The sequence below is a fragment of the Lontra canadensis genome, unplaced genomic scaffold, assembly GCF_010015895.1.
Source record: "Lontra canadensis isolate GAN:19392208 unplaced genomic scaffold, GSC_riverotter_1.0 scaffold6, whole genome shotgun sequence".
Classification (NCBI taxonomy): Eukaryota; Metazoa; Chordata; class Mammalia; order Carnivora; family Mustelidae; genus Lontra; species Lontra canadensis.
This window is the reverse complement of record NW_022631000.1, coordinates 1,952,763-1,966,354: the sequence shown is the minus strand read 5'-3', so window position 1 is coordinate 1,966,354 and position 13,592 is coordinate 1,952,763. Positions and strand designations below refer to the sequence as shown.

Below are 13,592 nucleotides of genomic sequence, written 5' to 3'. Positions count from 1 at the left end.
ATCTTCTCTTATTCTTTTTTATTCCAAAGAAGTGTTTTTCTGCTACCCCAAACATCACAGAAATAGGAAACATTTAAAAATGACCATGGGACACCTGGGTGGCTCAGTTGGTTAAGCTAATCTCAGGGTCCTGGGATCAAGTCCTGCATTGGGCTTCTTGCTCTGTGGGGAGCCTGCTTCTCCTTCTGCCTGCCACTCCTACTCTCAATCTCTTTCTGACAAATAAAATTTTAAAACTTTTTTTTTAATTAAAAATAAATAAAAATAAAAATGACCATCTGTGATAGATTCCTACCTCCAAACCTTTTTGAAAGTTGTTTTTAGTTTCTTCCATGCATTTTTTCTTTTTTTAAGATTTTATTTTTTTGACATAGAGGGAACACAAGCAAGGGGAGTGAGAGGGAGAAGCAGGCTGGCTTCCTGCTGAGCATGGAGCTTGATGCGGGACTGGACCCCAGGACCCTGGGATCGTGACCTGAGCCGAAGGCAGACGCTAATGACTGAGCCACCCAGGCGCCCTGGGAGCTTTTCTAATTGCATTTTTCCCTGTCACTATGCTGCCTTCAGAATAGCTATGGCTTATTGAGCTATCTTCTTATCCACACTAATGTTACTAGTCTAAAATTTCTGTCCTTTCACCCTTGTGATTTTTACTTCATGAAATAACATATATGTTACATTATATATAAATAGATATAATGTAACTTTGTTTTAACTCTCAAGTTTGAGCTTAGATGCAGGCCAGGTCTCAAAGTTAGGTTCAGTGTGAACTGGTATCCATAAAAGCAAGCGTTTCATTTCTGCCCTGGGATTTGCCCTAAAATAGTTGACTGTAGCTGCTTTTTTTTTTCTTTTAGCAACTTTTTGTTTTTTAAAGATTTTATTTATTTATGATAGAGATAGCAAGAAAGGGAACACAAGCAGCTGAAGAGGGAGAGGCAGGTTCCCCACTGAGCAGGGGGCCCGGAAATGGGGCTGTCTCCCACGACCTGAGCCAAAGGCAGGCGCTTCATGACTGAGTCACCCATGCACCTCTTTTTATTAACATTTCTAAGGAATGACTCTGATAATAGTTACCACATAACTGAATTTATTCTTCCAAATGAGTACTGTCTTTAAAAATAAGTCCCTAAATTATGAATAAGTGACTTGAGTGTACCTGTGGGAAACTGATTATTAGAACTGGAATTGGCACTAAAAGTGGGACTTTCTCTGGTATCCACTGTACGAGATCATCTGCTGTTGTATGTAACCACTTGACAAAAAGAAAGAATAGGTAAGAGTTCATATTTACAACAGTGCTTTGTTAAATAAATATGTAACATTTAAGTTGGTAATGAATGGGTAAGTTAAGTAAATTTTAATTAGTGAACAATATACTTTTAATTGATTAGGCTGACAGTTACCTTAATATAACTGAAGTTATCTCCTCACATAGGCATTAACAGATCAACAGCAGTTTGGTAAAGCTGATGATATGTATGATAAATGTATTGATTTGGAGCCAGATAATGCCACAACATATGTTCATAAAGGGTATGTATGTTTTTTTATACCTCTTTGTTTCTGTAGGAAACTGTGTATCTTGCATGTAATATGGGTATCTTCTGGTCATTAAGAAAGGAAGTGGGGGGACTGATAGTATCAGTGAGTTAACTGACACATTTCTTAATGCTGTAGATGCTTCATTGTTAATTTTTAAAATTTTATGTTTCATTCTTACACAGCAGTTGGTAAATATACTGTTTTCCCTCTAAAGATTTCAGTTCTGAACAACCTGTCAAATGTTACCTATATCAAAATAAGTTTTTCCAGTACTTATGTACTTATCATTTAAAAAAAACTGTAGAAAAAGTAAAGCAGCTTTGCAAGGTAAGTTAGTAATAAGAGTCTAGACCTTTGGACACTTTTTTTATAAGGAATTTGGACTATAAAACCAATATAAAATTGAGAGGAAAAATGAATGCTGATTATATACTGTTTTAGATTGTTTTTCCTTGTAAATTCATTGAAGGCAGAAATGGAGTTGCATGCTTATATTCCTGTTGATACTACACCGTAGTTACATCTGACTGCCTTGTTGCATTTGCAGTTTACTTCAGCTTCAGTGGAAGCAAGATCTGGATAGAGGTTTGGAGCTCATCAGCAAGGCTATTGAAATTGACAATAAATGTGATTTTGCATATGAAACCATGGGAACTATTGAAGTGCAAAGGTAACTTCTATAGCTTGTTGTAAAGACATTTAAGTCTTCTCCATAGATAATTATCTTTTCATTCTTCTCATTACAAATAGGTTATGGTCAATACCCATTAAATTCTTGATATGTCATGACTTTTGAAGGAAGCTTCCCTCAAAACTATATAACTTTGATTTGCCTTCTTTCATTTTTTTCCTGTAAAAGTTACACTTAAAAAGTTTTAAGTCAAGCATATGCATTAGAAAGGAAAATTTGATCTTTCTCTAATATCTCTTACGTGTTCTTCCCTCTTTTCACCTATATTATTTCTGTTGGTGGAAAAAATACCTGAGTGTGCTTAGGCAGTGCAGTGCAGCATAAGGGTTCCTCCCAGAATACAGGAAGATCTAGATCCTGCCTCAAATAAGCAACCAGCCAAGTAACTGGACATGTTGACACATCATCCCTGAGCCCATGAGTTTTCTTAAAAATCAGGGAGCTAGATAAGACTTTTTGCAACTCTTACTGCTCCTAACTTCTTGTTTTGTGAAAATATTTTCCCAGCGTTGCATTTGGGGACCAGCATTAACAGGTGACAGCTGTTTATGCCATAGAATTTAGTGTCATATACACCTGAATAGTGGCATTGCTGTCCATTTGAGTATCCACTCTAAGCCAGGTACTGAAGCTTGCTTGGATGTTTTTCCAAATTTTATTTCAGATGATCTTTATCCCAGTCCTTATAAAGGTAGGGAGTATATGATCTTCATTTTAACTAAAGAGTGTAGAAACTGATGCCCAAACTGGTTAACAGGGTTACATGATGATCCAGTAGTATGGATAGGATATTAGCTCCTGTATTTCACTAATACCAAATTAACTGATCTTATAGGAATCGACAGGGATTATCTTAACTCCCTATCATTCAGCCCCTCCTGGGTCCTCTCTTTTTAGTGGGCAGAATAGATACAGGCTGATGAAATTTGTAAAAATTACATGTAAATATTATTTATGCCAGTTTGTTAATGTGAATATTCTTGCACTAGGAAAGGATGGGATACTGGTTCTTAATCTTTTTTGAGGAAGGCTATAAAGTTATTTGTAGAGCCTGGGTTAAGACCCCCTGATACACATTTTGAGGGGTTTTCTTGGTATATTAATTATACTTTAAGGAATCCATTCTAAGTCCTACCTTACAGATAAATAAATGAATGTAAATAAATGAATCAGATTGCTCATTATCCTAGGATTTAGCCAGTCTACTGTCTACCTAATAAGCAAACAAGAACTCTCAAAGTTATTTGTTAAAAAAGTCTTTAATATAGCCAGATGTTGTGGTAGGAGGTTAACTACAGTCACTCCCGAAGTCTGTTGTATTTCTTAAGAGTTTATTTATTGTAAGATTACAAGCATATATTCATATATACATGGGTAAGACAAAACAGTTCTTGATTCTTGGCAAGTATGTAAAGCCTAACCATATCTAGACTGTAAGAGGTAAATTACATTTTTTTTGACCAAACATATTCATCCATTTATTCAAAAAACAGATACTAATTACCAGGCATTGTACTAGGTTCTGGAAATTGAGAAGTGCCTATTAAGGATGTAGTTAAGAATATGAATATGTATTCATCTGACTTGCACAGAATGATAGTATGTCTATGGGAAGACTGGGGATGGAAGGGGAAGATATTTTTCATAAGGATATTGTATTCGAACTGGGCCTTAGAACAGTGAGGATTTGAGTAGAGTCAGGCAGAGATGCCATAAATCATCTCAGTATTATGTGTATGTAGGAGAGCCAGGGGCCTGGGGGGATCCTGTGTAACTGGAGTGGAGGTGCATAGGTGGTAAAAGATGAGGGGAAAGAAGAGGAGTTCACAGAGTGAAGGCCCCTGAATACCATTAATGTTCTGTGAAGTTACGCCACTGCTTTCTAAAGGAGCCTATATAGTATAGAAACACACAGAATTTAGGAACCAGACAAGATTATAATTTCAAATAAGTCATTTAATTTCTCTGGTCTCCCTGTTCTTATCTGTAAACAAATTCTACAAAAGGTATAATTTAAGTACATAGTATTTGTAATAGTAGCTGATATTCATTGCTTCCTATGTGCTAGGCACTATTTTGTTTCTTACACAGAACCATTTTTTTAGAATCATGAAACTGGGTGGTCAGAAACTTCATTGTATTCTGTGAAATGCTTGTTGGATGTGAAACATTTAAAATTGTTCTTTTAGAGGAAACATGGAGAAAGCCATTGATATGTTCAACAAAGCTATTAACCTGGCCAAATCAGAAATGGAGATGGCTCATCTGTACTCACTCTGTGATGCTGCCCATGCCCAGACAGAAGTTGCAAAGAAATACGGATTAAAACCACCAACGTTATAAAATCAGGGGGAAAGGAGAATGACCCTCTTTTTAGAAGTTTACTCCCTTTTCAACTGAACCCTAAAGACACTGTCATGAACTGTGTTGAATGGTGGAACTTAGTATTTCTGTTTGTGCTGTTGTCATTTGTTAACATGTTTCATGTTTAGGTGTTGTGGGAGTGGCTGTGGAAGGAAGTTTGCAGTGTTGCAGCTTTATTCCCTGTACAACAAAAGCTTAGGACATGTTAAAGGGATATTAAAGTTGCAAAGAGTACAGATGATAATTGGCCATGCAAATAAAAACTTTGATTTGTTGATTTGACTTTTTTTTTGGGGGGGGGAGGTTGGGGTTATGTTCTGGATGATTTCATGTGTGTATGTGTGTGTGTATGTGTGTAATTATTTTACAGCATGTTGGTTTTTAAATTAACAAAGTAAGTGCTGTAAAATAGTTTTCTTTTGGTTTCAATTAATCCTTTTTAGTTTTTCTTTTAGAAAACAAAACTTAAATGGGGATTTTTGTTTTGAAGGCACCAAAGCAGACCCTTTAAACCACTGTCAGCATGCACAATGTCTGATTCTGCAAAAGGTTAGAATCAGTGGCAACTTAATCCTTTTGAACCCATGCAACTCCAATGGATAATGCACATTGTTCTTAACGCAGCTGGCTTTCATATGTAAATCACACAGAAGCAATATACTCTGGTATATATGCTGGAAGACTGAAAATTAATAGGAGAGTGACCCAGACAAGAGGTAAGATGAAACAGGAATGGGTTTGTAAACTGCCTGTGGCTATTTTCTGTATTAAGTACACTATTTAATAGTGTATTTTTGAAAGAAAATTCAGGTTGTGTGATAAAGATGAAGTGTGATGTGTGAGAGTATATATTAGCTTAAAATTTGTAGTGAAGAAAATGTGATTAAAGATTCCATATGAATGTAAGTCATGGAGCCAGAAGCATAGTATTCCTGAGGTAATAAGTTTAGTGCTTTAACTATGGCTACATGTCCTTAAAGAATATTAAACCAGTAATTTCAAAGGTGCTGAGGAAATGTGGAATGCTTTACAGTTTTAAGCTAACCTTGGTCTCTAGGGCCTGACTGCCCATGTCCAGGTCTTTACTTAGGAATACTGACAGATTTTTTTTTTTTTTCCTTACTTTACCTTTTTACTTAGAAATCACTTTGGGTTTCGTTTTGTTTTTCAAGTTGTCACTTATAGACCATCCTTTTGTTTATATGCTGGATTTTTCTGGTGGGAGAAAGGTTGTGTTCTTAAGATCTCTCTTGTTTTGAGATATTTGGGGTTGGAAGAGGTTTATTTAGGTAAGTTTGAGTATAATAAAAGAGCAAGCACGCCTTCAGTTAACATTTCAGGAAATGAAATCTAAAGTTTACATTTTTGGGAGTAAAGGAGCATTTTACCCCTCTGTAAGAGGGTACTATATCCCAGTGAAGTAAAAAAGATTTTGTCTATAAATGCTATCTTCTTAGAAACTATAAAATTACCCCTTCCAGAGTCAGAGTTTGGAGGCCCCTAGTGGGAACAATTTAACATAATTTAAGATGGCTTGGATAACAGAAGAGTTTGAGAACTCTGTATTTTAGTTCTTAAATTATGTACCAGCTATTACAACTCCTGGATACAGAAATGTTCTACATCTCCGAATAACCTCTGACTTGAAAGTTTTTATTTGCATGGCTGTATTTACATTAACACTGGTATTTTCTTCAACTGTTCTCCCTTCCTACCCTTTGGGGTTGGGTAGAAGAAAAACACATGAAAGAAACTGAAGCATGTGCCATTCAATACTATCATTCCAAATCCTCATGGACTATTGCTCGTTCTGAAAAATATTTGAAACTGCACTGAAAGCTACATCTGTATCTTTTCTTTTGTAAATGATCTCACATGTAAATTCACCAAATAAATATTACATTCAAGCTTTTCTATCTGTTCTTTAAATAAAAAAGATAGTTTATTCATTTATCATAGTATAGAATAAAACCATAATCCTTCTCTGTGGGCTCAAACTAATTGAAAGTAGGTCATGTTAGTATATGAAGCAAAGTAAGCTTTTGGTATGACTAGAGAACATTTTTCCTTACTTGGTGAAACAAAGAGCTGGTGAGAGCTAGCAGATGGGGAGGGAGACAAACCATCAGAGACTCTTAATCTCAGGAAACAAACTGAGGGTTGCTGGAGGGTGGGAGGGGAGGGATAGGGTGACTGGGTTATGGACATTGGGGAGGGTATGTGCTGTGGTGAGTGCTGTGAAATGTATAAGCCTGACAATTCACAGACCTGTAACCCTGGGGCAAATAATAAATTATGTTAATTTTTTAAAAAAATCTCAACATGTCACGGGGCAGGGGTGGGGGGGAGCTAGCAGAGCCCGCTTCCTTTATTCCTACCTATACTTGCGTGGCAGCCTAGAAGTTTGTGAACCAGACCTGAGCCTTGTGACTAACGTGATCTTCAAACTGTTTTCACCAGTGAGTTTTGATCACAGTTTGCAACCACTCTGTAGTCTTTCAGAAGGGATGCCTTAAGTTATCTACCCTTTATTAATTGAGGTCTAAATAAAGGCTATGTTTCAAAACAACAAGCAGCAGTTTTGGTTTTAAAACAATTCAGATAGAATACCAGGCCTCTGGAAACTCAAAATAGTAGTTTAAACTGTCCCAGTATATCAGCTGTCATCATCTTAAGGCTATTCACAGGCAGGAGAACCATATAGTTAACAAAACCGGGAAACTTTTGAGTATAAAAATATTTAAGTTATGGGGCACCTGGGTGGCTCAGTGGGTTAAAGCCTCTGCCTTCAGCTCGGATCATGATCCCAGGGTCCTGGGATCGAGCCCCGTATCGGGCTCTCTGCTCAATGGAGATACTGCTTCCTCCTCTCTCTCTCTCTGCCTGCCTCTCTGCCTACTTGTGATCTCTGTCTGTCAAATAAATTAAAAAGATCTTTAAAAAAAAAAAAAGTATTTAAGACTTTCTGGGTACCCTGGGTTCTTCGCTGTATTTATAAAGGAAATAGCATAGAGTAATTAATTCTAACCTCACTCCTTTATAAAGTTGATTTGTGAATAAAGTCATAGAACTTTAACTTGATCTATTTTCAAGCCTTAACATACTGAATAAAATAATACTGGTCCCCTGAAAGATACCCACATCTTGATCCCTGGAACCTGTGAATGTTAATTTATATGGCAAAAATGAACTTTGCAGATACGATTCAATTAATGAACTTGACATGGGAAGATTATGCTGGATTATCTCAGTGAGCCCCAAATGTAATCCCAAGTGAGCTTGTGAAAGAGAAATCACAAAAGAGAATGTGATCACAGGGAGAGACTGGATTGATGTGGCCACAAGCCAAGGAATGCTGGCAGCCACGAGAAACTGGAAAAGCAATAAACGGATTCTGCCTTAGAGCAGAGTTTGACCCTGCTAACAGTGATTTTAGCCCAGTGAAACTGATTTTGGGCTTCTGGTTTCCAGTACGCTAAGTAAGATTCTGTTGTTTTAAGTCACTAAATTTGTGCCAGTTTGGTTATAGGAGTGATAGGAGACTAATAGACTCTTCTTTGGCTATTGTATACAAGGTGACTTACGTTTAAAGGAATTCTTCTGGGGCGCCTGGATGGGGCGCCTGGGTGGCTCAGTTGGGTTAAAGCCTCTGCCTTCGGCTCAGGTCACAATCCCAGGGTCCTGGGATTGAGCCCCACATCGGTCTCTCTGCTCAGCGGGGAGCCTGCTTCCTTCTATCTCTCTGCCTGCCTCTCTGCCTGCTTGTGATCTCTCTCTGTCAAATAAATAAAATATTAAAAAAAAAAAAAAAAAAAGGAATTCTTCTGAGTATCTCAAAGTACATGCAGCATGTCTTCCCGGGCTCTTAAATTTTGACTAAAAGTGGTTTAGGCAATGAATGTATACCTAGGCTACAGTGTTGAGGTTTAATCAAGATGTAAAATGGGGCATTTGTGATGTAAAATGTATGTGATCATGGTATACTCACCAGACCAAAAGGCTGCTTTTCACGTATGTGGCAAAAGTTGACACACCAATATTTCTGATGAATATAGATACAAAATTCCTCAACAAAATATTAACACCAAATCATATAATACATTTTAAAAAATCATCCACCCCAATCAGGATTTATTCTATGGAGACAGGATGGTCCAAAATTTGCAAATCAATTATCACATTAATAAGAGGAAAGATAAAAATGATATCATCTCAATAGACGCAGAAGTATATGACAAAGTACAACATCCATTCATGACAAAAATTCTCAACAACGTAGGTGTAGATGGAGCATACCTCAACATAATAAAAGCAATTTATAAAAAGAACCTACAGCTAACATACTCAAAATGATGAAGAATTCATAGCTTTTCCTCTAAGATAAACAAGATAAGAATATCCACTCAACACTCTTGCGTGTCCAGCACGTTACAGGAGGCCTAGCCACAGCAATAAGAAAAAGAAGAAACATCCAAATTGAAAAGAAGTAAAATTTAGACTTTTTGTAGATGGCACAATCCTATATACAAAAAACCCTAAAGACTCCACTGAAAAATGACTAGAACTGATAAATGAATTTGACAGAACTGGGATACAAAGTCAACATACAGAAATGTTGTATACACTAAATTAAGTAGCAGAAAGATTAACAAAAACAATCTCATTTACAATTGCATCAAAGAGAATAAAATAGCTAGGATTAACCTTAACCAAGTAGGTGTGAGACATCTGCTCTGAAAACTATAAAACAATGATGAAGGAAACAAAATGGCACAAATAGATACTCCATGCTCATGGAATGGAAGAACCAATCTTGTTAAAGTGTGTGCATACTACCCAGGGCAATCTACAGATTAAATGCAATGCCTATCAAAATACCAACGTTTTTCACAGAAGTAGAATAATTATAAAATTTGTATGGAACCCAAAAAGACTGAACAGCTAGAGCAATCATAACAAAATTGGAGATGTATCACAATCCCAGACTTCAAATTATACTACACAGCTGCAGTCATTAAAACAAGACCGTACTGGCACAAAAAGTCAAATAGATCAATGGAACAGAATAGAAACCAGAACCAAATTCACCCTTATACAGCCATTTCATTTACAATGGAGTCAAGAGCATACAACATGGGAAAAACAGTCTCTTCAATAAATGGTGCTGTGGAAACTGGACAGCTACATGCAAAAGAATGAAACTGGGCCACTTTCTAATACCATACACAAAAAGAAACTCAAAATGGATTAAAGATGAGACCTGAATGTGAGACCTGAAACCATAAAACTCACAGAAGAAAACAGGCAGTAATTTCTTGGATATCAGCGTTCACATTTTTCCAGATCTGTCTCTTCAGTCAAGGGAAACAAAAGCAAAATTAAACTACTGGGACTACATCAAAATAAAAAGCTTTTTCACAGTGAAGGAAACCATCCACAAAACAAAAAAGCAACCTACTAAGTAGAGAAATTCACAAATGATATATCCAATGGTTAATATCCAAAAATAGACATACATAACTCAACTTCCCAAAAATAAATAGTCCAGTTAAAAATTCGCAAAGGACCCAAACAGACATTTTTCCAAAGACAACATACACAGAGCCAACAGACTCGTCAAAAGATGCTCAACCTTACTAATCAGGGAAATGCAAATCAAAACCACAATGAGCTACCAGCACCTGGTACCTGTCAGAATGGCTAAAATCAAAAAGAGGAAATAAGTTTTGGCAAAGATTTGGGGTGGGGGGGGGAGTCATCCTGCCCTGTTGGGAAACTGGGTGTAGCCACTGTGGAAAACAGTATGGAGTTTTCTCAAAAAATTAGAATTACCATATGATCCAGTAATTCCACTCCTGGATATTTACCAAAGAATACAAAAACTAATTTGAAAAAAATATATACACCTCTATGCTTAATGAAGCATTATTTACAACAGCCAAATTATAGAAGCATAATTTATTCATGATAAATGAATAAAGAAAATGTGTATATATACAGTGGAATATTACTGAGCTATAAAAAATGAAAGCATACCATTTGTAACAACATGGAGAGATCTAGAGGCTATAATGCTAAACGAAAGAAGTTAGAAAAGGACAAATACCATAAGATTGCACTCATTAAGAATTTAAGAAACAACAAAGAAAAAAGAGACCCAAAAGCTGACCCTAACTATAGAGAAATAGTTACCAGAGGGAAGGTAGGAATTGGGGGTGGGAAGAGATGGGTAAAATAGATGAAGAGGATTAAGAGTACACTTACCATGATGAGCACTGAATAATGTACAGAATTGTTGAATCACTATATTTACACCTGAAAGTAACACTGTATGCTAACTATACTGGAACTAAAAGATTAAAAAAAAGATGCAGTATATATGTGTATGTACATGTATATATGTAATTCCACACAATGGAATATTAGCCATAAAAAAATGAAATCTTGCTATTTGCAACAATATGAATAGACCTAGAGGATATAAGGCTACATGAAATTAGAAACACAAATAGCATGATTTCTCATCCGTGGAATTTAAGGAAAAAAGGTAAGAGTTAAAACGAAACAAAAACAAATTAATGATTTCCAGAGGGGAGCTGGGTATTGGGATGAGTGAAATAAAAGGGATTAAGACTACACTTAACTTGATGAGGACTGACAAATGTATAAAATTGTTGAGTCACGGGACACCTGGGTGGCTCAGTGGGTTAATAAGCCTCTGCCTTCTACTCAGGTCATGATCTCGGGGTCCTGGGATAAAGCCCCGCATCAGGCTCTCTGCTCAGTGGGGAGCCTGCTTCCTCCTCTCTCTCTCTGCCTGCCTCTCTGCCTGCTTGTGATCTCTGTCAAATAAATAAATAAATAAGTCTTTTTAAAAAAATTGTTGAATCACTATATTGCACATCTGAAACTAATACTTAGTAAAGAAAAAGTTGAGATGTCACTGCCAGTACAGAGAAGAAACATCAAAAGGAAGACACTATTTCCAAACATTTTAAGAAGTATTAAAATTAGGTGATATGAAAATAACTATGTTCTGGTTTATTTTAAGGTGACAGTGCACAAATTCTTTGGGGGGGGGGGCATTGAAAGCTATTATTCTTAGACCATTCTAGATGGTCTTCATGCTAGAGTTCATTCAAGATCCTGCTGATCACTGGGACAGAAATGGTGGTGCCTGGCCCCAACCAAAGGAAGGGAGGGATTTAAAAGTGGGAATAGGTTAAGGAACAACATGACTACTGCCTTTCAGAGCTCAAACAGCTTAATTTTTCCAGTTCTTTTGTTGGCACTAGAAGAAAACAGGACTCTGTGCAAGGGTTGTCCTAGAGGCCAACAGAGGGCTCAACAGAGAAAGCTCATGGAGCAAATGTGGAGGAAAAAGACCATGACTAAAATGGACTCCTGGGCATCATTTTGGAGGATGGAAAGTTTAAAGCAAAGGGGACTAGATAGAACAGAGGAGTTCTCCGCAGAGATGTCCCCATCATCTAAATTATAAATAAACTGCTACATTAAACATCTTGTACCCAATTTTATTTCAGCATGTCTGCTTTATATCAAGAACTATGAAGGATCTAAGATTTTACCATTCTCGCAAACAATTTGCCATTCTCATAAATTAGTTTCACGAATGATGGCAAAAGACTTGAGATCCTAGGTCAGAGACAATGGACTTAATTACTTAAGAATGGCAAGCAACATGAGCTTCATGTTTGCTTTGCTTCCCTTGTACCCCAAATACTATGGAGATGACTTGAAGTAATCTAGATGGATGCTGCACAGGCAGTGGGATTGTGTCACAGATGAAAAACTCTGAGCTTATGAGCTGACTGCAAGCAAATATGTCTGACTTGGGGGGAAACATTTTTTTTTACACTGGTTTGTGAACAAACCTGTCCTATTCTCCAGAAAGAGACAGTCTCTACCTTCTCAAACCATTCACTATACAAACTTTTTTGAAAGGACACTCTGGAAGAAAAGTTATCAATGCCTCTGTTCACAAGACAGAAACTCAGAGACTCACCAAGAAATGACTACCTATCTGTACATGTTTTTACCTTTAATTCATCTCAAGCTTTATCCTTCACCAATTATAATATCTATCTTGGACAATAGCATGGTGCAGGGAAAAGTATTACTGGCCTCAGTATGAAGTGACCTAAGTTCTAACTAACAATGCTTTTCACTGCCTGTGTGATCGTAAGTATATAATTGTCCTATCCAGCTCTAAATTATGCGAAGCTACATCATGTCCCAGATCTTACCCAATTAGAATCCCTTAGGGTAAAGAAAAGATTCCAGAAAATGTAGAAGTCATTTAGCCAGAAAACTTGTACATATATTAGTGCAATCTGTAGGAATAAAGTCACTCCAATTTAACATGTTTTTACTGAGCACCCATCACAATGAGGACTAGCCATAAAAAGATAAACATAAAGGCTTTGAGGATCTCCAAAACTAAGACAACAAAATTGGTGCCATAAAGCTCAATACAATGTGGGATGGAAACACATACAACAGTAGTGAATTCTGCTAGAACTTGAGGGATAAACAGATTTAGGTAAAGATTCTTGCTAGAAAATGGGGGAAACCACCACAATTTAAAAATAAAACCAAAGTGAAGACACATTATGAGTATGAGCTGGAAATAAGCCACCCAAATTAAGAGTCCAGTAAGATGAAACTGTTGTTTTTATTTTAACTGGTGAGGAGATGCCAATAGTGTACTATCAGCATATATTTGCGACTTCAGGGCACCTGGGTGGCTCAGTTGGTTAGGTATCTGCCTTCAGCTCAGGTTATGACCCCAGGGTCCTGGATTGAGTCCCATATCAGGCTCCCTCTCAGTGGGGAGCCTGCTTCTCCCTGTGCCTCTGTCTCTCATGAATAAATAAATAAAATGTTTATTTTAAAAAAGACTGCTTATAGATGAGATTACTTCAGGAGAAAATAAAAAGGGCTAAAAATAATGGGAAACATCAATATCTAA

The 13,592-nt window shown here is 36.8% G+C and overlaps 1 protein-coding gene across 1 annotated transcript in view; it reads left to right on the top strand.

The window, feature by feature from the left end:
* Window positions 1-4,877, top strand: part of TOMM70 (translocase of outer mitochondrial membrane 70) — a 31,619-nt gene extending 26,742 nt beyond the window's left edge. Inside the window, exons 10-12 of the mRNA XM_032852039.1 lie at window positions 1,439-1,536; window positions 2,093-2,215; window positions 4,426-4,877. Coding sequence (XP_032707930.1) covers window positions 1,439-1,536; window positions 2,093-2,215; window positions 4,426-4,579 — 375 coding nt within the window. The 3' untranslated portion in view covers window positions 4,580-4,877. The remainder of the gene's footprint in view (window positions 1-1,438; window positions 1,537-2,092; window positions 2,216-4,425) is intronic.
* The last annotated feature ends 8,715 nt before the right edge of the window (window positions 4,878-13,592 follow it).